This window comes from Oncorhynchus clarkii, chromosome 17 (assembly GCF_045791955.1).
Source record: "Oncorhynchus clarkii lewisi isolate Uvic-CL-2024 chromosome 17, UVic_Ocla_1.0, whole genome shotgun sequence".
NCBI classification, from domain to species: domain Eukaryota; kingdom Metazoa; phylum Chordata; class Actinopteri; order Salmoniformes; family Salmonidae; genus Oncorhynchus; species Oncorhynchus clarkii.
In genome coordinates, this window is record NC_092163.1 from 58,194,796 (window position 1) to 58,216,105 (window position 21,310).

General features: G+C 42.5%; 2 protein-coding genes across 7 annotated transcripts; both read right to left on the minus strand.

Annotated features, from left to right (window-relative positions):
• Window positions 1–262: 262 nt before the first annotated feature.
• Window positions 263–13,265, minus strand: LOC139371178 (6-phosphofructo-2-kinase/fructose-2,6-bisphosphatase 2-like). Of its 3 annotated transcripts, XM_071111341.1 has the most exons (17): window positions 13,076–13,250; window positions 10,780–10,932; window positions 9,901–10,026; window positions 9,426–9,522; window positions 8,464–8,530; window positions 8,304–8,378; window positions 8,106–8,162; window positions 7,827–7,951; window positions 7,395–7,602; window positions 6,640–6,786; window positions 6,317–6,421; window positions 6,099–6,228; window positions 5,944–6,006; window positions 4,762–4,826; window positions 3,402–3,584; window positions 2,714–2,736; window positions 1,549–1,847 (listed from the first exon to the last, which is right to left on the minus strand). In XM_071111341.1, the coding sequence occupies exons 2-17, from the start codon at window positions 10,865–10,867 to the stop codon at window positions 1,778–1,780; spliced, it is 1,629 nt and encodes a 542-aa protein (XP_070967442.1). In that variant the 5' UTR covers window positions 10,868–10,932; window positions 13,076–13,250; the 3' UTR covers window positions 1,549–1,777. The 3 variants fall into 3 exon arrangements, with proteins under 3 accessions (XP_070967440.1, XP_070967441.1, XP_070967442.1); XM_071111339.1 differs by lacking the exon at window positions 2,714–2,736 and having other exon boundaries at window positions 263–1,847; window positions 13,076–13,265; XM_071111340.1 differs by lacking the exon at window positions 2,714–2,736 and having other exon boundaries at window positions 270–1,847; window positions 9,901–9,993.
• Window positions 13,266–13,532: 267 nt separating this feature from the next.
• On the minus strand, window positions 13,533–21,231 carry LOC139371177 (protein PHTF1-like). 4 transcript variants are annotated; one of them, XR_011627213.1, is made up of 17 exons: window positions 20,937–21,210; window positions 20,296–20,408; window positions 20,148–20,204; window positions 19,974–20,043; window positions 19,707–19,865; window positions 19,406–19,586; window positions 19,040–19,157; window positions 18,625–18,789; window positions 18,300–18,539; window positions 18,092–18,220; window positions 17,626–17,895; window positions 17,410–17,541; window positions 17,203–17,289; window positions 16,856–17,011; window positions 15,045–15,594; window positions 14,774–14,899; window positions 13,533–14,595 (listed from the first exon to the last, which is right to left on the minus strand). XR_011627213.1 is itself a non-coding variant. In XM_071111335.1 (17 exons), the coding sequence occupies exons 2-17, from the start codon at window positions 20,323–20,325 to the stop codon at window positions 14,575–14,577; spliced, it is 2,037 nt and encodes a 678-aa protein (XP_070967436.1). In that variant the 5' UTR covers window positions 20,326–20,408; window positions 20,937–21,231; the 3' UTR covers window positions 13,533–14,574. The 4 variants fall into 4 exon arrangements, 3 of the variants coding, with proteins under 3 accessions (XP_070967436.1, XP_070967437.1, XP_070967438.1); XM_071111335.1 differs by having other exon boundaries at window positions 15,499–15,594; window positions 20,937–21,231; XM_071111336.1 differs by having other exon boundaries at window positions 15,499–15,594; window positions 21,035–21,184.
• Between the last annotated feature and the right edge of the window lie 79 nt (window positions 21,232–21,310).

A 21,310-nucleotide genomic window follows, 5' to 3' on the forward strand; every position in this document is an offset into this window, starting at 1 on the left:
ACATGAGCTAACTTTATATTGTAGCAGACACTTATCCAAACAATTTATAGGAGCGATTAGGGTTAAGTGCCCTGCTCAAGGCAGATTTTTCACCTAATCAGTTCAGGGATAAGAAACAGCGAGCTTTCGGTTACTGGCTCTTATCTGCTAGTCTATGCTTGTGTGCATAGTGCTTAATAGTTATCTTGAGCGTAGGCAAATTAACTTGAAACATGCCACCCCCTCCTTCCCCAAAACTCACACAGAAAAATGAGACAATAAATTACACCTGTTTTACATATTTAATGACTCTTTAATACAGTTACATCTTAAATACAATTAAACTATGCTAAACCAGCTAATTGACGCAATGAAGTCCATATCAACAGGCAACATTTTACATGACAACATTCACGAGAATAATACTGCAGCCGGGTTTTGAGTACAGTACATTCTTGAGCTGAGCAGGCTATCCTTGGAAAACGTATCAAATATATAGTCACAACTCTTGACATTTCTTTGGAACCTTCTTGTGTATGATTATATACAGATTATGCACAGAACAGATTACTTTTTAGTAAGGCTTTCAACATGCCCCAAAAGGCACAGGCAAAAAAAATCATAAATAATTGTGACTGTAGTTCACAGAGTCATTGGAATAATTGGGTGTGCGTAATAGCATACCTTTTATCTAAATTAAAAGGATATTGTGTGCCCCTACTGACTAGTGGCTTTTGGTGCAAATTGCCAGAAATCTCATCACTTTATGCAGGTTATTAATGAAAACATTCAACACAAACCAACTCAAAACACAGCAGAATGCCAAACACATTCATACAAATAGCAACATCTCAATATCTAATATACAGCCACTGAACATTCTTCTGTTATTCTACATATCAATATCCTATTAAGAATACTTGATGAGAAAAACATCTTATCACACCATGACTATGTCAAATATTTCCTTCAAGTATCTCAGAGCATCTGTTAAAATATGGGATATTTGCACAGTTTTGGTTTCAGTGGTAATGGCTAACAAGCTACATTTATTAATAGTCGCATGTCTGTAATAATTGGTTAAAAGGCAAGGTTCTCAAATAAGCTTTGAGTTGCTTAAAAATATACTAGTGTAAAACATTTCCTCAACCATGAATATAATCAAAGGGACAATTCAGCAAGAATTTCATAAGAAAGGTATTGAAGCTACACTATGATAATTAGGACCGTAGTACTTTTCTTATTCCATGTTTACATATTTCTGTTACTCCTTTATGTTATCTGAAGACAGTAAGTAATTGACAGATAAATACATTCATTTACATGACAACTTCCCTTTTAAGAGCACTGGACTAACTTCTAATATACAGTATATTCTTATTGTAAATTATTGTAAATGGTTCCACACAAACCATATATGACCACAATATCAAATTATCCTACTATGTTTTTCTGTGTTCATGTCATGTGATGGCTAACATGGATATATCTGATTATTGGCAAAAATGCTTTATGCTGCAGTAGTGGGAAAGGATTTCATGATACCATAACATGCTGCCACATATATTCAACAAGACATAAAGGGTCTCTGATACACATAAGGCATCATGTTGGATCTCTATTGGCATACATGAAAGAAGTGTTATAGTTGTGCCACCAGTGGTTTCAGATATTTGGCATGCAGGGAAATTATTATATGATGTGGAAGGCCATAGGGACATGGAGGATAGGATGAGCAGAACTTCAGTGTCACAGGGATAGACTGAGGCACCAGCTGAACTTGAAGGTGACTTCATAGTCACTCAGAAGCGGACACAGCCACTAGTTTCTTCCGGGCTGTCATAGTCGATTCCTTCACACAGGGAGTCCTTGAAACAGAAACAGACATGATTAATATTCTCAGTCGATGGTTAACACGAGTCCAAACACTCTGACCAATTATTGTCTTGAAGACAGGTCTTACATTACTACTAGTGTTTTGCCTCAGAGAGACCAATGAAAAGAAGCATCCCTGCTAGGGAAATTTTTTCTCCTGATACACCATCATCATTATAAAACAAAGAGGGAACGAAATTATTAGTACTATTAGTAGTGAAGTGTATGTCCTTGCACTGAAATTATGATGAAGCATCATACTGTATGATATCAGTTTAAGATGCTATACATGCCTCCCGGGTAGCGCAGTGGTTAAGGGCGCTGTACTGCAGAGACTCTGGGTTCGCGACCAGGCTCTGTCGTAACCGGCCGCGACCGGGAGGTCCGTGGGGTGACGCACAATTGGCCTAGCGTCGTCCGGGTTAGGGAGGGTTTGGCCGGTAGGGAAATCCTTGTCTCAACGCGCACCAGCGACTCCTGTGGCGGGCCGGGCACAGTGCGCGCTAACCAAGGCTGCTAGGTGCACAGTGTTTCCTCCGACACATTGGTGCGGCTGGCTTCCAGGTTGGATGGCGCTGTGTTAAGAAGCAGTGCGGCTTGGTTGGGTTGTGTATCGGAGGACGCATGACTTTCAATCTTTGTCTCTCCCAAGCCCAACCCCCGTACGGGTTGTAGCGATGAGACAAGATAGTAGCTACTAAACAATTGGATACCTCAAAATTGGGGAGAAAAAGGGGTAAAATTCAACAACAACAAAAAATATGCTATACATACCCCATTGTCTTATTGAGATGACATCTCATGTGAAAACAGAAATGAAATTGGTGGAGTTCTGCGGGAATTTATCTTAAATACTCACAGACAACAGCTTCCTATCCGAGGCTGTGACGACACAGAAAGGGAAGAGACAGAAGAGATAGAAATGGGGAGACTAGCTGAAGCACTGAACTCACAACAAAGCAAAGCGAACCAACACACTCGGATCACAACAGCAACTTTGAATATGCATCTCAAAACAATAACATGTCTATATTTACGACCCTTGTATGGCATTAATCTCTGACGCTAATTGTTGTTCAGTGCATGTTTCTCCTAAGATCACCATATGACTAATGTATAACACCTGGTTACTGGAAAACTTTTGAACTGTGTATCATCTGTAATGGTACTTAAGTGATTTATTCATAAGATGTAAATGAGTAGAAGTTAGTGGTGCAGTTTATTTAGGACAGGCATAGTGCTGTGCATATTCAAGATGGAGACACAGCCCATGAAGAAAAGGGGAGGCCATGTAAAGACAAACAGCTGATGTTGGGGGAGAGACAGACATAATATAAAGAGGGGAAGCCACCAACAAGACCACAGCATGTCAGGGAGACGTCCACTCTGTTTTTATTACAGAGTCTGAATTATCAAGGGGATTTAAGGGTGATGGGATGCTATGGATAAAGAAGGGATTGGCTTGGGTGGTAGGTGGAAGGAGGGAGGGGACTGAGTTGAATTATGAGTGACTAATTAAGAGGGCATCATCCATTTCTGACACTAACTTGGCTTTGCTGCAGCACCCCCTCTGGCATCTCGGGGAACTGCAGGGCCGATGGGGTGGGCCGTTGGGGGAGCCAGGGACGGTTGCCGGCACTGTAGAGCCTGGGCCGCTTGAACTGGTCGTGACTGGACAGGGGGGTGTAACTATTCCGCCGGATGGGAGCTGGGTCCCTCGGGACCTTATCCTGGTTGGAGATGGGGAAACACCAGGTGCATTAAAGAAAGAGACCCGGGAACACACAGCGTGACTGGGACAATTCCCCAATACACAGCAATCAAATAATCGTTCTCCTTGACCAACCACTACAATATAACTTTTGCTATGGAATATGAAAAAGTTGATTCTGCATAGTTAAACCGATTCCACTTAATTCTGCTCCTCTCAAATATTGTCTATGGCATCTCACTAATAGCTCAGACACACCGGTAGGATTGTGAAACGTTTGCCTGTCGACTACTTAGCACTTCTCTCTTTTGTGTTCACACAGCAAAGATCTTGAAGTCATCAGCCCCTCAGCCTTGTTAAAATAGTCCAAAACAGAAGGTGGCAGTAGCGTTATTTGGAAATGCATGTTGTTTTATGGTCTACAGTCACAACGAGTTCAAGCGGCCCAATATTAGCTAGCTATATAGCTAGCGGCGCTAATGTTACTATTGTTTTAGACAGCCCTTGTTGATATAGCTAGATGGCCACAGCTAGATAACTCACTAGCAAGATGACAAATGAACAATTTAATTCACTCTCCATGGTCACTACAGCCCATAGATACATTTTTTGCTAGCTGGCTAATGTTATGGTTAGCATTATTCGCTAGCTAGCGAGATGTTGTGCTAGCTAGGTAAAGTTAAGACAATGCATTGACTCTCAGCAGCCAGCTACAGGCAGCTGCTTCATGGAAAATAATTAATTAATTATCATTTTACTAGCTACAGTGGCCAGATTGCTAGATTGGTAAACTATTTAGTGTTGTGTGCATTGTGCTGCACTTACCACCCCGTTTGTTTCATATGAAGAATGTGTAACTGCCTTGTCAGTTAGCAAGCTAACGTTATCTAGCTAGCTAACTAATAAGCTAGTGCAAACCTAAAAAAAAATATGTAAAGACTTGCTCTAGAAAAAAATGTATTATGCAGCTTTATTGTTTTAGTGGTGTCGGTGTTCGCAAGCAGGGAAAGGTGATCAGTCATAGCTTCGTACCAGTTAAATCTAAAGTCACACTAACTACTCATTTATCCAGACATAGCTTGAGCTAGTTTGGTTAAAGAGGTTCCGTGAAGCATGTGATATGTGAGCAGAACAGAGCAGGGATGACAAAAAGGAGCAAAGCCTTGCCACTGAGGATAACATGCAATGTTACTTACAAGTGGTCGGTCGCGATGTGTGTTCACTGCCTCCACGTTAAGGTAAAACATTTCCACTTTACAGCCTGGGGATAGTTGCAGAGATAAATTCATGTTACCCATTCCTAATTGTCAAACTAAACTCAGCAAAAAAAGAAACGTCCCCTTTTCAAGGCCCTGTCTTTCAAAGATAATACGTAAAAATCCAAATAACTTCACAGATCTTCATTGTAAAGGGTTTAAACACTGTTTCCCATGCTTGTTCAATGAACCATAAACAATTAATGAACATGTACCTGTGGAATGGTCGTTCAGACACTAACAGCTTATAGACGGTAGGCTATCAAGGTCACAGTTATGAAAACTTAGGACACTAAAGAGGCCTTTCTACTGACTCTGAAAAACACCAAAAGAAAGATGCCCAGGGTCCCTGGTCATCTGCGTGAATGTGCCTTAGGCATGCTACAAGGAGGCATGAGGACTGCAGATGTGGCCAGGGCAATAAATTCGCAATGGCTGTACTATGAGACGCCTAAGACAGCGGTAGTGAGACAGGCGGACAGCAGATCGTCCTCACAGGGGCAGACCATGTGAAACAACACCTGCACAGGATCGGTACATCCGAACATCACACCAGCGGGACAGGTACAGAATGGAGACAACAACTGCCGATTTACACGAAGAGCGAAGAGCCCGGATCTCAATCCCATTGAGCACGTCTGGGACCTGTTGGATCGGACGGTGAGGACTAGGGCCATTCCCCCCAGAAATGTCCGGGAACTTGCAGGTGCCTTGATGGAAGAGTGGAGTAACATCTCACAGCAAGATCTGGCAAATCTGGTGCAGTCCATGACGAGGAGATGCACTGCAGTACTTAATGCAGCTGGTGGCCACACCAGATACTGACTGTTACTTTTGTTTTGACCCCCCCCCCCTTTGTTCAGGGACACATAATTCAATTTCTGTTAGTCACATGTCTGTGGAACTTCTTCAGTTTATGTCTCAGTTGCAGTATTTTGTTATGTTCATACAAATATTTACACATGTTAAGTTTGCTGAAAATAAATGCAGTTGACGGTGAGAGGACGTTTCTTTTTTTGCTGAGTTTACTAGTGGTGATAGAAGAATTCCATCAGATGTGAACATAACACAATGTAATTGTCAATTTATTCTGCCGTAAGTCTAATGAACGCAAAGTCTTACCATAGGCAACAGGGCTGAGCTTGAGCACTGTGTGCAGTGGACATTTCAGGTAGGGTAGGTCATCTACGAAATACATAGTTTAAAAAAAAAGTATCAATGACTTCTGGTGTTTGTGACACAAGCAAGTGTGTACTGTATGGTGTGTGCTCACCCACCTGCACTCTTGTCCAGGAAGTAGGCTAGCAGGCAGCGCATGACAGCCTGGTGACAGATGACCAGCACATTGCCTTGTCTCTCTAGCTCCATGATGACAGGCTCTAACCGCTGCACTAGATCCTGGTAGGACTACAGGTGGGGAGAAGGGACACACTGAGCTTTAGCTATCCCTAACAAGATAAGGGCCCCATATTGTGGTAAGGGAGTAGGACTTTACCTCTCCTCCTAGGTAGCGGTAGTGGTACTTGTCTTGGTCCCTCAGGGCAAACTCTTCTGGAAAGGAGTTCTGGATCATATCATACGTCATCTCCTCACAAACACCCTAACAGATGGGAAAGAGAGAACTCTGGAAAATGTGCCTTGGCAGTTGAGTTGCCAGATAATGATCAATCATTACTTATTATTCAAACAATGAATATAACAAGTCCTTTATCAAAGATGAAATTCATTTTAATCACAAATGGTGTCTACATAAATTAAACCATCATGTTATTCATTACTTTAGACCAGTGATAAATCAGAGGGAAAGTCAGTACTGACAGCATCTATCTCGTTGAGGATCTTCCACTGTTCGTAGGGCACAATCAGCTCCTCAGCAGTCTGGATGGTACGTCTCAGCTGGCTTGTCCACACCTTAAGGTCCGACAGTTTGTGCTCCTCGATGAAGCCGCGCAAGGCATGGGCAAACTGGACCAGAAAGGGCAAAGAGAGATTGGTGTCAATAACAGGCCCATCTATCAGGGGACTTCTTACTGTACATGATCATGGTAAACTATTTACTGCTATACTGCTATTAACTATTTAAGAGTACATGACCAGATTACCAGTGTTTCCTCAAATTTAAAGTACAGGAGCTTTAATTAGTCTTTTCCATTAGCTGTTCAACTAAATCTAAATAGAAATCGGTAGGATCCACTGACTCAAAGACAAAGGTCAGTATTATGCCTGACTGCTCAATAGAGATTGATAGAGGCTTCTACTTGCCAAAAGGCTGTATTAGCATTAGCACACTGAGGGTTTTCATCATTTTAATGTAGTCAACAGGGTGGGCCTTCCAACTTCATTGGCTAATCCCTCCTGGTTACCCTGTTGGAGTCATGTCCAACTGAGTCATCGGGAGGGATCAGCCAATCGTGAAGAAGAAAATTGACTACTTCAAAATGGAGATGGCCTCAATGGTGCTGCCCATGCTATCACAGATGCTATAATGGCACAGGTACAAAGATGAATCCTCTATCTCTATGGACTGGTCTCTCTGCACTAGGCCTAACTGTCATGGCAGACAGGACACATACCTGTTTTCCCCCTGGGGAGAGCTCCGAGTCACCTCCGATACGGCCCTCCGTGTTATGATTGCTCTCTCCATGCCGGCACAGGTAGAGCGAGTGAGAGTGCACTTGAATGTTCATGAGGTAGTACACTATCCTACTCTGGATGTAGTCTTGCACCCGGTTCACCAGGAAGCGCCGGCCCACATTCTCCACCTTGATGAAGGATAGGTCCCTACGGGACACACAGTAACACAATTGTCTGTAAGTATTCTGTCTCCATCTGGTGGCATTCATCTGACCTTGCAGCAAATTTACAGCAATTCTCGAGAACTACAAACGTTAATGCCTATTAGGTATAATACATGATGATCGGTATGGACAGTTGCCTCTAATTGAAGCAATGTCCTATTCAATTGCAATACACTGAGACAGACAATATGCTTTGGTCATTCTTACTTGTCATACTCATCGGGATCCAAAGGTTGGTATGTAACCTTATAGCACTCTATGCGTTTGAGAAAGTCATCCATTACTCTCTCTCTGTGCCTCTCTGGGTAGTCTGGACTGGACACCTTCACCTCCTGTTTAGAGATATGACACATTAGAATGCGTGCAAAGAAAAATGAAAGTCGTGACATGACAAGGATATAGTCAGTGTATAAATAGGTTAGTTTTGACCCTGGCCTGGGGTCATAGTAAAGCATTACAATCCCACATGGCGACATCGGAACATACCAGAATATTAGCAGCAATGACTTCTGGGTCATCACACACAGACTCCACAAAGAACACCTGTTGGAAAGAAAGCAGCTCAGACTGCGCCACTAAAATATACTGCCTCACCACAGGGCTGGATGCAGTGTCGTTACACAGAGTAATGTTATATGGAGATACAAACACAAAAATATATTTGGCAATTTAGCACATTTTTACCTTGAATGCATTCTCTTTCCCAAAATCAAGAATGAGGTCTCTCCTCTCCCTTGTTGTGTTTGTTGCATCAAATACCTAATCAAAGCAAACATCCCAAAATGGGCGGATAAATATATTGAACAGACAAAAAGGAATCTAAAGGAAAGAGTAGATGCCTTACAGCGATTTGTCCTGCTTCTTCAGTTAGATATCCTTTCACATCCTCCAGGGCTACCAGAGCACACTGTCTGTAGGAGAGGAGAGGGAAATACAATGACAGTAGTCTTAATTTGTATCAAAGGGCTCAACAGTGGTCTGCAGAAAAGGGGGCAGGTATGCATTCCAACCTCAGATAATATATCTATATTGTTTTTATACTCAATCTTAAAGGCCCCTGTATCATTTTGTGTTTGATTCTATGGTGAGCAGTCCAGTAGACGAGAATGTTACTGTATACCTATCTTTCTTCTGTACAGACATCTGAATAGTAACACTGACAGAACAGTGAGGGAACATACCGATGCAACATTTTGTAAGAGTGAGTGAGTGCCAGAAATATATTTAGATCAGCATTCTGTGATGTTGTCAAGAGCAGTAAAGCCATTTACAGGTCCATAAAGGGCAATTCAGATGTGTCTCATTAAGTGATTATTCTGGATCAAGTTTAGTGCTTGCTTAGAAAACTTTCAGCTAGTTGGAAAATAGTAATGCATCACAAATTACTATGAAAACTAAGCAAATGTCCATTTGAATCCCACAACTGGTGTGTGTGTGTACACACACATTCTATTAATATAATATGGGTCTTTTGTACACTGAATATCTGCTTGCACAAACTGACTAGCCATTGACGCAGCAGCCAGGGCTGCAAAGTACACCTGTGAAATCATGCATGAGAGAACCTGGTGTGCTGCTGGAGTAATAAGATTGACTCAGATCTGACCATGTTGATGGAAACAATACTTGATTAATTACAGTTTTTTTCCTAACATGTTACGATTGATAGAAAACTTTGTCTGTCATATGTGAACTTAAGTTCTAAGCAAATAAAAATGAAAAAATGTGCCATCAAAACAGTGTGCATGGCAATTGTGAATGCTTTCTCAGTTTGGAATCTGCATGAATAAAACAAACATAACTTACTTCCTTATTTCCATGGCTTCCTTGTTGTCGTGTCTGAAGAAGTCGTAGGACTTGTAAGCTTTGACAGCCTCTCGGCGGTAAACACCCAAGTTAAACACTACAAAATTAACAAAATGGCACCAACAACAGAGACTTATGACTTGCTTGTATTAGTGTCTACATGGTTTATTAAGTTAGGGTTGTCTCCTATCATAGAAATGGGACTGGTTCAAAGTAGGATCCTATTCAACATGGGGCGTCTCAGTTCTCAGGAGCTTTACATTTTTTATTAAAAATGTGACATTTACCTAATAATGAAGGCATTTACTTTGTAGGACACAATACACTGGTGATTTAAATTTGACTGAAGTGCTTATTAAAAGTTCTCAAACACCAGAGGGTTCCACCATCAATAGTCTGTCATAATGGAAGACTTAAAGGTACATGTATAATGTTTTCATAAGTGATGTTGTAGGGGCTGTCTTCCCCCACTCACCTTTGGTTGGCACCCCTATCCAGTTGAGGTATCGTGTCAGTTTCTTAGACATGTAGGTCTTTCCCCTAGCAGGTAGGCCGATCATTACAATCACTGTGGGAGAGTTTGTCATGTAGGATGCCCATGCTGAACAGAAAGAGACAGACAGACATACATACATACTATAGTGCATTAGCATCAGGCTAACTCAGATACTACTGTATACTGTACTGTAACAAGTGATACACAGGCCTGACAAAATGATATACAGTAGATACGGCAAAACAATTTAACTATCAAATTTGTTGGTTGGTATGATCAATCATCATTGGATACATTTCTTATCCTTGATTTCCCATGTACTGTATACTTAGATGAAAAGGGATATGTCAAAGTGGACTGGCAAGCCATGGCTCGCTATTCTCATAGAAATTACGCCCGCAACAGGACTGCAGATAAACTGAATACTGTATGGAATATGGGCTCATTATAAACAGATTTCAACATAATCTGCATGATAAAAATATAATGTGGAATGAGAATGAATAATTTGCCCAAAATATGCCCAACAGAATAATTTTCAGAGAAGACTAATCCCTCTCAAAATATTATAAACACAGTGGTATTTCTTTTAAACAAATGTTCTTGTTAATGTGTGCTTCAGCAACAAAAAAAAGTGCTTTCAATGCATAGGGAAAGCTTTACATCATAACTAGCAACATTTTTGAAGATGAAGCCAAAACAAAATAACACCTGTAGACTCATGTGCCAGTCAAAACAGCCTGAAGCAAGCATCCAGACTGCAGCGGAATTGTTGCTGTCTTGCCTATGATCCTGCCTGCGCAAAGCTCTCCTGCATTGAAGATGTTGCTCTGGGAGGCTTATCATTGGGCTACTTACAGCATTTCTTCTCATTTACTCTGAGCTCTGTTTTCTTGGCTTCAGCAGAGTTCTCTGAGCTAGTCTCTCTCTGAATAGTTGCGGACATGGTGGAGTTGTGTCCTTGTTGTGCCAGGTTCCCAAAGGCTCTAGAAGGGCATGGCCCCAGACAATCTGAAACACAAGATTGATTTATTCTAGCAGTAGGTCTAGGCCTATGTAATATTACATTTGTATTTATATTTCCTGAATAAGAATGAGTAATTTATCCACTATCTGAAAAATATTCAATTAAATTGATGTTGATATAAAATACATACAATGGTATGTGGACACATCTTCAAATTAGTGCATTCGGCTATTTCAGACACAATCGTTGCTGACAGGTGTATAACATCGAGCACACCGCCATGCAATCTCCATAGACAAACATTCACAGTAAAATGGCCTTAGTGAAGCGCTCAGTGACTTTCAACATGGCAACATCACAGGGTGCCACCTTTCCAACAAGTCAGTTTGTCAAATTTCTGCCATGCTAGAGCTTCTCCAGTCAACCTCCAGTCAACTGTAAGTTCTGTTATTTGAAGCGGAAAGTGGTCTAGGAGCAACAACGGCTCAGCCACAAAGTGGTAGGCCACACAAGTTCACAGAATGTTACTGCCGAGTACTGAAGCGCGTAGCGCTTAACAAATCGTCTGTCCTCGGTTGCAACACTTACTACCGAGTTTCAAACTGCCTCTGGAAGCAACATCAGCACAAGAATGGTTAGTCGGGAGCTTCATGAAATGGGTTTTCATGGCCGAGCAGCCGCACACAAGCCTAAAATCACCACGTGCAATGCCAAGTGTCGGCTGGAGTGGTGTAAAGCTCGCTGCCATTGGACTCTGGAGCAGCGGAAAGGCGTTCTCTGGAGTGATGAATCACGCTTCACCATCTGGCAGTCCGACGGACACATCTGGGTTTTGGCGGATGCCAGGAGAACACTACCTGCCCCAGTGCATACTGCCAACTGTAAAGTTTGGTGGATGAGGACTAATGGCCTGGGGCTGTTTTTGATGGTTTGCCTAGGCCCCTAAGTTCCAGTGAAGGAAAATCTTAACGCTACAGCATACAATGACATTCTAGATGATTCGGTGATTCCAAATTTGTGGCAACAGTTTGGGGAAGGCCCTTTCCTGTTTCAGCATGACAATGCCCCTGTGCACAAAGCGAGGTCCATACAGAAATGGTTTGTCCGAGCCAGGCCTACTCTCCCAACATCAGTGCCCGACTTCACTAATGCTCTTGTGGTAGAATGGAAGCAAGTCCCCGCAGAAATGTTCCAACATCTAGTGGAAAGCCTTCCCAGAAGAGTGGAGGCTGTTAAAGCAGCAAAGGGGGCACCAACTCCATATTAATGCCCATGATTTTGCAATGAGATGTTCAATGGGCAGGTGTCCACATACTTTTTGTCATGTTGTGTATATAGGCCACACTAAATGCACTTAAAATCCCATTTCATTAAATATTAGGATTCTGATGAATTTTCTAATGAATTAGAAAGTAATGGCATGACTTGACATTTGCTGTAACATAATTAGACTACTTTTATATTAGGTTGGATACAGCTTCGTTTTCTGTCAAAGACCTTCAAGCATATTGCAACACAGCAAAGTGAGGGACTGCCATTTCATCCTCACAGCCACCATGTATTGCGCGGCCATATCCGCTCATCAAAAGAGCACTAACAAAAACCGGGAATCGCAAAATTATGCCAAAGCCATTTACCTCAGTAGGCAATATTATTATGCGACGACACTACTGCAGTCCAATCGGACAGTCTCGAGACAGTTTCACTTGTCTGTGCCGGGAACACTGATAAGACGCATTGGTAGTTTCCATGGAGATAGTTAGAGGGCGCAACATTTTATTTGTCCGATTATTGCGTCTATGAGAGCATAGGCAGCACCATTGAGGCCATCTCCATTTTCTACTAGTTGGTAAACAAACTGAAAGGGAGTGTGTTGTTTGAACAGGTATAAAGCCAAGGTTGGCGATTTACTGCCACCTGCCATTATGCAATGTTTGCTCACAAGTATAATTAATTGGTCCCGAGTATAACCCACCTAATGACCTGGATGGAATTATGTGATCCTTCCTTAATCCATAGGATGTCCCACCCAGTTGACTACTTCAAAATGGTGAATGTCCTCAATGGCGCTGCCCATGCTAAAATGGCATTTTGGCCACTAGAGTCCTCTATCTGGCTCTATGGTTGTTTCACAACTAAATAGCACAGGCTACTTACTGTACACTCTCAAAAACTATTGCAATTTACCTGCGATATGAGAGCCGATGAGGGAATTAGAACATTGATCTGACTCCCAATCCGCACGTTCTGCCACCTCTGACTCTATGAGGTTTTTGCCCCACTCCAGTCGGAGGCGCAACTGTTAAGTCCTGTTGTGTGTTACGCTGTCCTTGTGCTGAGGTTGGTGGCGCGGGCCCGGTTGATGTCCTCCAAGCCAGAAAAGCATGAGGTGTGCCATTTGCGTCACAATTTCTTTACCGTAATCTTCATAATATTAAGATTTATGATGCGCATATAATGTATATTAATTCAAGTAAATTGACCTTAATAGAACATTACTCAAGTATAAGTCACCCAGTAAAATACTACTCGAGTAAAAGTCTACAAGTATTTGGTTTTAAATATACTTAAGTTTCAAAAGTAAATGTAATTGCTAAAATATGCTTAAGTATCAAAAGTATAAGTAGAATTCATTGAACCGGACTGCACTTTTTAAATGTTTTAATTTATGGACAGCCAGGGGCACACTTCAACATTCAGACATAATTTACAAACGAATCATGTATGTTTAGTAAGTCTGTAGTTCTTTAAAGTATTTTTTACTTAATATACACAGTTATGTAATGTACTTATGTAGGCAGTGGAAGTGAGAAAATTATGTGCACTGACCAGACAGCAGTAATAAAATAATTGTAAAATAATAAAATATTTATTATCAAAGGAAATAAAACGTAACCTAATTTATAGCCTATTAACATTTGTTTTTATCAAACTACACTATCTGTGAATAGTTGCTTAGCAGAACATAATGGTCTTCAGTACTAAGGTCATGATGGCGGTCCAAATGTTACAATCTATGTGTACTATTATGTCAGTAATGAAATGAAATAATGACAAACCCCAAATAAATAAAGCCCCAATAAAAGCTACAGCACATTGCCCTTAAAATATCACAAAATTGGTTTAGAGTAGTTAAATATTTCCTATAAAACAAAGCAATTAATCAATTTAGTTCAGTAACCAATTTTGAAGATCTGTATTAACATTTTTCATCTTAAAAGTATTTTACGCTGTCTAACAGCCGAGTACATGTCAAACCACTTCATAACAGTTTGTTCGTTCTTGTTTCCTATTCCATCCTTTCTCCACGTCTTGAAATGGTTCACATTCAAATGGTCAACATATTTCTCAGTGTTCAGAAGGCACCCATTGGCTACTGTTTCTCAGAGTAAGAACCAGGAAGTGGCCAGGTCCAGGTCTTGGCACTGGAACTGCTACAGCAGATCAGTTCAGGCTACAATGATTCCGTAGCCAGGGATGTGTGTATCATTGATTGTAAAGAGCTCATGCTTGTGTATGACCACAATGGTATTGTGTAATTTAAAGTTCAATGTTTCTGGGAAGGCACAGAGATGCATAGGCGATCACTCAGTAGGTTTGCACACTTTGCACAGATTGCCAGCTGTGGATGGTAGGAGTTGGCAGAGTCTCCAGTATCCAACAGTTAGTGGTTTAGCAAGTTCACATTAAGGCTTAATCTTCCACAGCTGTAAGAGAGACAACAAAGAGGGCACATTTAAAAACCCAGCATATATACTCACTTTTGGAAAATAATGCACATGTGCCAGGAGGAAAACAACTCTGACAAAGGTGAAGATTCACTGTATCGCAAAAAATATTAGTGTTCAGCAACAGCATTGTAGGATTAGAAGTGTCTCCACTCACTCGGATGTTGAAACCGAGCAGGTCGCTGACCACAGCGGAGACTGCAGACAGGATGACCACGCGTGTGATGTTATAGATGAGAGGGTTCACAGTCAGCCCCAGCAGTCGGAAGGGGGTGTCAAGCTCCTGTAAAAGGGTTGGTATGAAAACACAGTCAGAGATGCTTTCACTGCACGTTATACTGAATAAACAACTACCAGCCCAGTAGATTCTTTTTAATTTATTATGATACATTTTTTTGACCCCCTTTTTCTCCCAAATTGGTAGTTACAGTCTTGTCCCATCGCTGAAACTTCCGTACGGACTCGGGAGAGGTGAAGGTCGAGAGCCGTGCGTCCTCCGAAACACAACCCCGTCAAGCCGCACTGCTTCTTGACACAATGTCGCTTAACCCGGAAGCCAGCCACACCAATGTGTCGGAGGAAACACCTGGTGACCGTACACCTGGCGACCGTGTCACTGTGCATGCGTCTGGGAGGACATCCTGGCCGGCCAAACCCTCCCCAAACCCGGACGACGCTGCGCCAATTATGCGTCGCCTCATGGATCTCCCGGTTGCGGCCGGCTGCGATACAGCCCGGTATCAAACCTGGATCTGTAGTAACGCAGCTAGCACTGCGATGCAGTTCCTTAGACCGCTGTGTTACTCGGGAGGCCTCTCAGCCCAGTAGATTTGACTAAAGTCAAAAAAGTCATGATGGGTTGAAGTTGAGAGACATCCTTACTTTCATTAGTTTTGTTGCAAGCTTCAGAACATTGTTCACTATGTTCAAATTTTCTTTCTTGTTGGGCTTCTTTTCCATCTTAAGATACAAGTTGATCTGAAATAAGAAAATAATTGTAAAATAATTTAGATGTATTAAAGTTTTTGCTTCAATAGAGTTGTAGCATAGATTTTTGTATCATACTTTTATTCTGAAACTATATTGAGTCATTATTACTGACAGTACTCTTTAAGACTTTTATTGCAAAGCACTTAATTATTCCCAGAAGGCACCTGTGCATGTCCAGAGGGAAAGAGAAGAGCTTTGATGTTGATGTGAATCCTACTTGGCTGCGTTCTTGTGATCGGAGAACTACTTTACCCGTTGTAACCGTGTGACCCACACGTCCTCCAGAGGAGATTGAATATAATATCCATGATCAAGAAATGAAGGTCGCAGAGGTGCTTGGTGTAGTTAGTATTAGCAATGTGTTTCTCCATCCAAGGCAGTGAACTATGGTGCATGTCTCAGCTAACACACGTTGGTGTGAGTGGACTGTTTCGGTAAACGTGTCCAAAGAGGACATTTGAAACATCACTAGCTTAATATCATAGCACATCTATGTTAAAGTAGTGAACACTCAACGGACATCATGCATTCATTGGCCAAAAACAACATCAATCAAGTTCTCTCAAACATCAAAAGAGACACGCACATGCATTTCACTACTGCATTGAACTACCCCATTGTTTCTAGAAGCTTCTCCACGTGGAATACCCAGTTGTAGCTGGCTGTGCAACACATTTGGCAGAAAATTGTTTTCATCAGATGACAACAGAAGGGTAACACTATTTGCTAGCAGCCACACAAGTAAGTTAGCTTACAATGAAAAAGCAAGGTATTTTTTGCAAAAATGATGCATGGCCATATTTCTAATGTTTATCACAAAAATAATATAGCCGCCTACATTTCCTGAAGTTTTGTTTGAAGTTAATCTTGCATTTTAACTTGCTACCAGAGAAAAACTAGACCGGAGGAAAGTACCAGAGAAAAGTAGCCTACATCAGTCAGAACGCTGTCTAGTGATCCAATGACAAGAGCAAAGATATTTCATCCGAGTGTAGAAGTGCAACTGATGCACGAAATTAGTCCTTTTCCATTCATGATTTGGAGCGAACCCTGACTGAAGCCGAGCAGAATTTACAAGAAGAAGCATTTTAAAATCTGTGTTTATAAAATGCAGCAGATCTTTTTTTCTATCTTTCCCTTTCTGCATAAAAAAATGCAGAATCCTGCGTTAATGCGAACCCTGATTGTGTGTGTGTGTGTGTGTGTGTGTGTGTGTGTGTGTGTGTGTGTGTATAGCAGGGGGCCTTACCTGTTCGGTAAGCAGCACTGACACGTTGCTGTATTTACAGTTGGTCTCGGAGCCCAGGGTGGCCAGGCGGAGCAGGAAGAGGATGAGAGAAGAACCCCACACCATGAGCTCCCAGTTGGTCTCAGAGTCCAGGAATGTGTGGTGACTGTTTAGGAGCTGGCAGTTAGATATAGAAAATGAGTACTCATTATCTTAAATCTATTCTGTTTATACAGGTTGGAGCTTAACAAATGCACATTCGGTCTTACAACAGGTATTTTTTTATGTGGATGGTAAATCATGGTGTGTTTACTGGAATCTTGTGTATTTATCAAACAAAGTATACTCTTTTTATAGATATGTCTGACCTGTGTACACAAGATGAAGGCGATAGAAAGGGCCAGGAGGAATATGGAGGAGACGATGACATCAACAGAACGCTGGGGCCCACGTCTCTGTGGTTATGAGGAAAAAATATTTGGGGACATTTCAATGAGGGCAGGGGCTTCATCCTCCCCTAGTGGCAAAACCATACGCTGAAGTAAAGGCATCTGAGTAGTGAGAAGAACTCAGACCTTGAGGAAGGAGCGGAGCGACAGCCACATCTTAATGTTCTGCACATTCTTCAGCCTGAAGTGGGGGATTTCCGACTTTTTGGCCTTTCGTGCTGATGTGATGTGGTTGAAGAGTTTGGCGAAAACAAGCCTCTGTTGAAAGAGAAACAGCCACACCATTTACAGCGTATTCATTGTGTTGTAGTGAGTCTACAACAGTGGGACTAACATGCGGACCTGTTTGTAGGTCCTCTCTGCCACACACATCATGAAGAAGAAGAGGCCTGTAAGGCAGAGCCTCTCCACAGTGGTGATGAAGAGGAAGGCGTAGGTCTTGGCGTCGGGTGGCCCCACCGCCATGACAGCCAGCTCAGCCAGAGACAGGGAACTCAGGCGTGTCATGTCCAGCCGCTGTGCCAGGCGGAAGCCAAAGGGAAGCAGCACCAGTGTGGCAGTGACCAACCCCCCCAGGGCTAGGTAACCCATGCCCTGCTCCACCACCTTCACCTACAGAGAAGATATCACCTCTGTTAGGAGGACAGAGTTATGGGGCACAGAGTACAGAGCCAGTATGGTGTTTCTATTTAAGAAACCCATTCCAGCCCTAAAGCATTACACACCAGCATTCACTCTGTATTGAACGTGTGTTAATTGTACCAAAATGGCATCAGTGAGTGTAATGAAGTGGTCATAGGAGGTGTACCCGTGTGAGGATGATCCCACTGATTTCCAGTACTGACATGTCTGCTTTCTTGCACTCCCCCTGCTCCCAGATGATGGCACTGACCCGGTCTCTGGATGGGTGGCACGCCTGCAGCCACGATAGTTTGCCCTGTGAGGAGAAAAAGTTGGTGTGCTAAGCCTTTTTGAGGTTACATATTAGGTGACAGGGTATGGTGGTGTAGACCCACCTGCTGTAGGTTTTCATCATCACTGCTGAGAGTGGTGGAAGGGGGAAGAGTCAGGCCAGGGCAGTACTGCCCCTCCCCCTCACTGTCACTGCTGCCAGTGGAAGCGGAGTCAGGCCCTTGAAGAAGATCCTCCCACATAGTATCATCTGTGTCAGAGGCCGGGCGCGAGCCCTCAATCCTCAGGTGCTCCACTTCACGAGGGTTCACCTTAGTGTCCTTGGCACCTCCACTACTTTCCTCCTGTGCAAATAATAGGACTGGTCAAACTAAATGTCCACCTTTCACTCAGGCTACAAAGAGCAGGACTCACTGTCTTAGGGTTTACCTCAGGTGGTGAGGGATTTGAGAAGGAGTGAAGGTGTCTCTTCCTGAGGACAGTGGTAGGTGTTGGTCCAGCTACACTAGTGGGTGGTTTTGCTTCCTTATCATCCTCTTCCTCCTCACTGGAAAGCTCATCAGAAGCCCCAAAGCCTGACTTTCTCTGATTTGTCTGGACAACATCAAAAACAGAAATATAATTATCTGGATAAAACAGCAAATCCAGTGTCCCAAAATGTAAATCACAGACAAAAACCCAGCCTTACAACCCTCTATACAAGTTTGCTAAGGCAACACAAAGGAAACAAATGTTGACATTTGAAAAAAAGGAAAAACTGGAACTCTGTTAATGACTGCTTGACTCAAACAGTCATTGTTTTATGATTAGGTAAAGGATCTGATCATTGTTTGTTTGGCCTTACCCTTCTCTCCTCTGATCTGTACAACCTTTGGTTTTCCTCCAGCTGCCAAAGCTGCAGCTCAGTGTCACTGTCGTTCCCCTGTCCCTCTGTCCTCTTTAATCCTTTACCCTTCCTTAGCCTGAATGAAGGGTGAGAAAATAAGGGAACATGTAATACAGTGTGGGAGCAGTTTGCGCAAGTGTATAAAAGGGTGTGTACGAACAGCATGTGTGTGAGCACCATGTGTGTGAGCACCATGTTTGTGAACAGCATGTTTGTGAACAGCATGTTTGTGAACAGCATGTGTGTGTGTGTTAGCAGTGTGTGTGTGTTAGCAGTGTGTGTGTGTTAGCAGTGTGTGTGTGTTACTGGCAATAAGAACCATACCTCCTCCTGCGTGCAGGGCTGGTGTTGCTGCTGCTGACAGGACTGACTGAAGGGCTCCGGTTGGACTCTGTGGACACTATCTGGCAGTGCACTGTCCCCAGCAATAACATAAGACACATAGGCCCCAACTGCTCACTAGCACTGGCTGCAGGAACCTCCACGTACAACATTGCTGCTGCCACTACAGAGAGAAAGCCATTAATATACTATTTAGGGGACTGAGAGTTACAGACCCATTTAGGGTCCACAGCATACATCTGCATCATTCCTAAAGTAACGTTAAGGTGAGAGGTGAGTTTACCTTGCATGAAGTAGAGCAACAGGATACAGGTAGAGATGGACCTGGAGGTCACCTGGATCCACCACTGGAAGAAGAAGGGGAAGAGGAGCACCCTGACCAGGCCCTTACGGGTCAACGCCGTCCATGGACTATCGGGCTTGGCCTTGCCGAATGTAGACCCTGAAAAAGAAGAGAGACAATCTATAGTGTTGCATGCACCATATCCATCCAATAAGCAAATAGTGCAAATGAGCATACATATACACCTTGTAATAAATGGATACTCACCTCTTACTAAATCAACATCAATGAGGTCTGGCTTGACATGACCGGACCTCTTTGGTTTACAGTCCATGCCCTGTGTGAGAGACAGTTATCTTTCTAACAAATACTGATCACATATGACATTAATCTAATTGCTAGTGAAATATGAGCATATTAGACCAAACATCATGAACTTACATTAAGTTCAGCCTGTTCCAGAGACTTCTCCCAAACCTGCTGATCATATGCACCGATCTGTTGACACATGGACACACTTCAGTTTTATTATACCATGTAAGGGATTTTAGACCCTCATTACATTGTCAGTAAGTCCAGCATGTCTTACCTTCTCTTGATACCATGCTATTCTCGCCATTGTCTTATGATTGTGGTGAACACTCAGTGTCAGGTCATTTCAGAGGGGACACAGGGACAAATAAGATCTGGCTGCAACCCAGGCTTGTGTAACAACAAAAACAAAGAAGAGAACATTAGAGATGAAGCAAAAACAATGACATTGTGGAGTACAATGGGCCTTTCCACAACATGTTCACTCAATACCAGAAATTACCACTGCTAGCTAATTGTAGCTTACTGTAGCACTTCATTGTGCTGCATGTACAATTGTTACCCCCATTACAAAAAATAACTATATAGAAATTCAACTCATCTCAACTTAGCCCAAAGGATAATGTGGTTGAAGATAGGTGATACAATTGTTCAATTGTGTTCAGGTGAAACTCTGTACTAGTGATCATTCTAAAAACAGCCAGTAAAACCATCATCCCGGAGCAGTATCATCAAGCGGGATGTCGCAGTGTGATTTTCAAACTAGCTCTGCTTCGCCATCATTCATGCAACCTCGGCTATACTTTTCAACTCGTACAAAACACGTTGGAACTTGCCACCATTCAAAATAGGTAAACAGACTCGTGCCACATTTACATTATATAGATTAGAAACAAGTAACGTTAGCAAGCTAGCTACCATTAAACAAAGAGTTATCTCGCCAGCTCTTCTTCAGCCCAGGAGTGGCGCGCGGCTCGACGACGTAAACTATCCAGTTAACGTGAGCAGCATCTCACCTGTAGGGATTGCAATGATTTATGAGTAACTCTCTTTTACTGCAGTTATCAAAACGATTTCACCAATCGTTGCTATCAGTTGTATTTGAAGTCGAATTCCCAGGAATGCACACCAAAACAACTATTTTTAGGCTCTTGCACTTCCTTTTTCCGGGTTGATCGGAGCCTGCTTGTTTGTTGACATTTCTGTCAGAACTGTCAAATCTGTGCAGCCAACCGCTGCGCGTGTGGCCTGTGGAAACTCCACATTCCAATGGAAAACCTGTGACAGCTAGA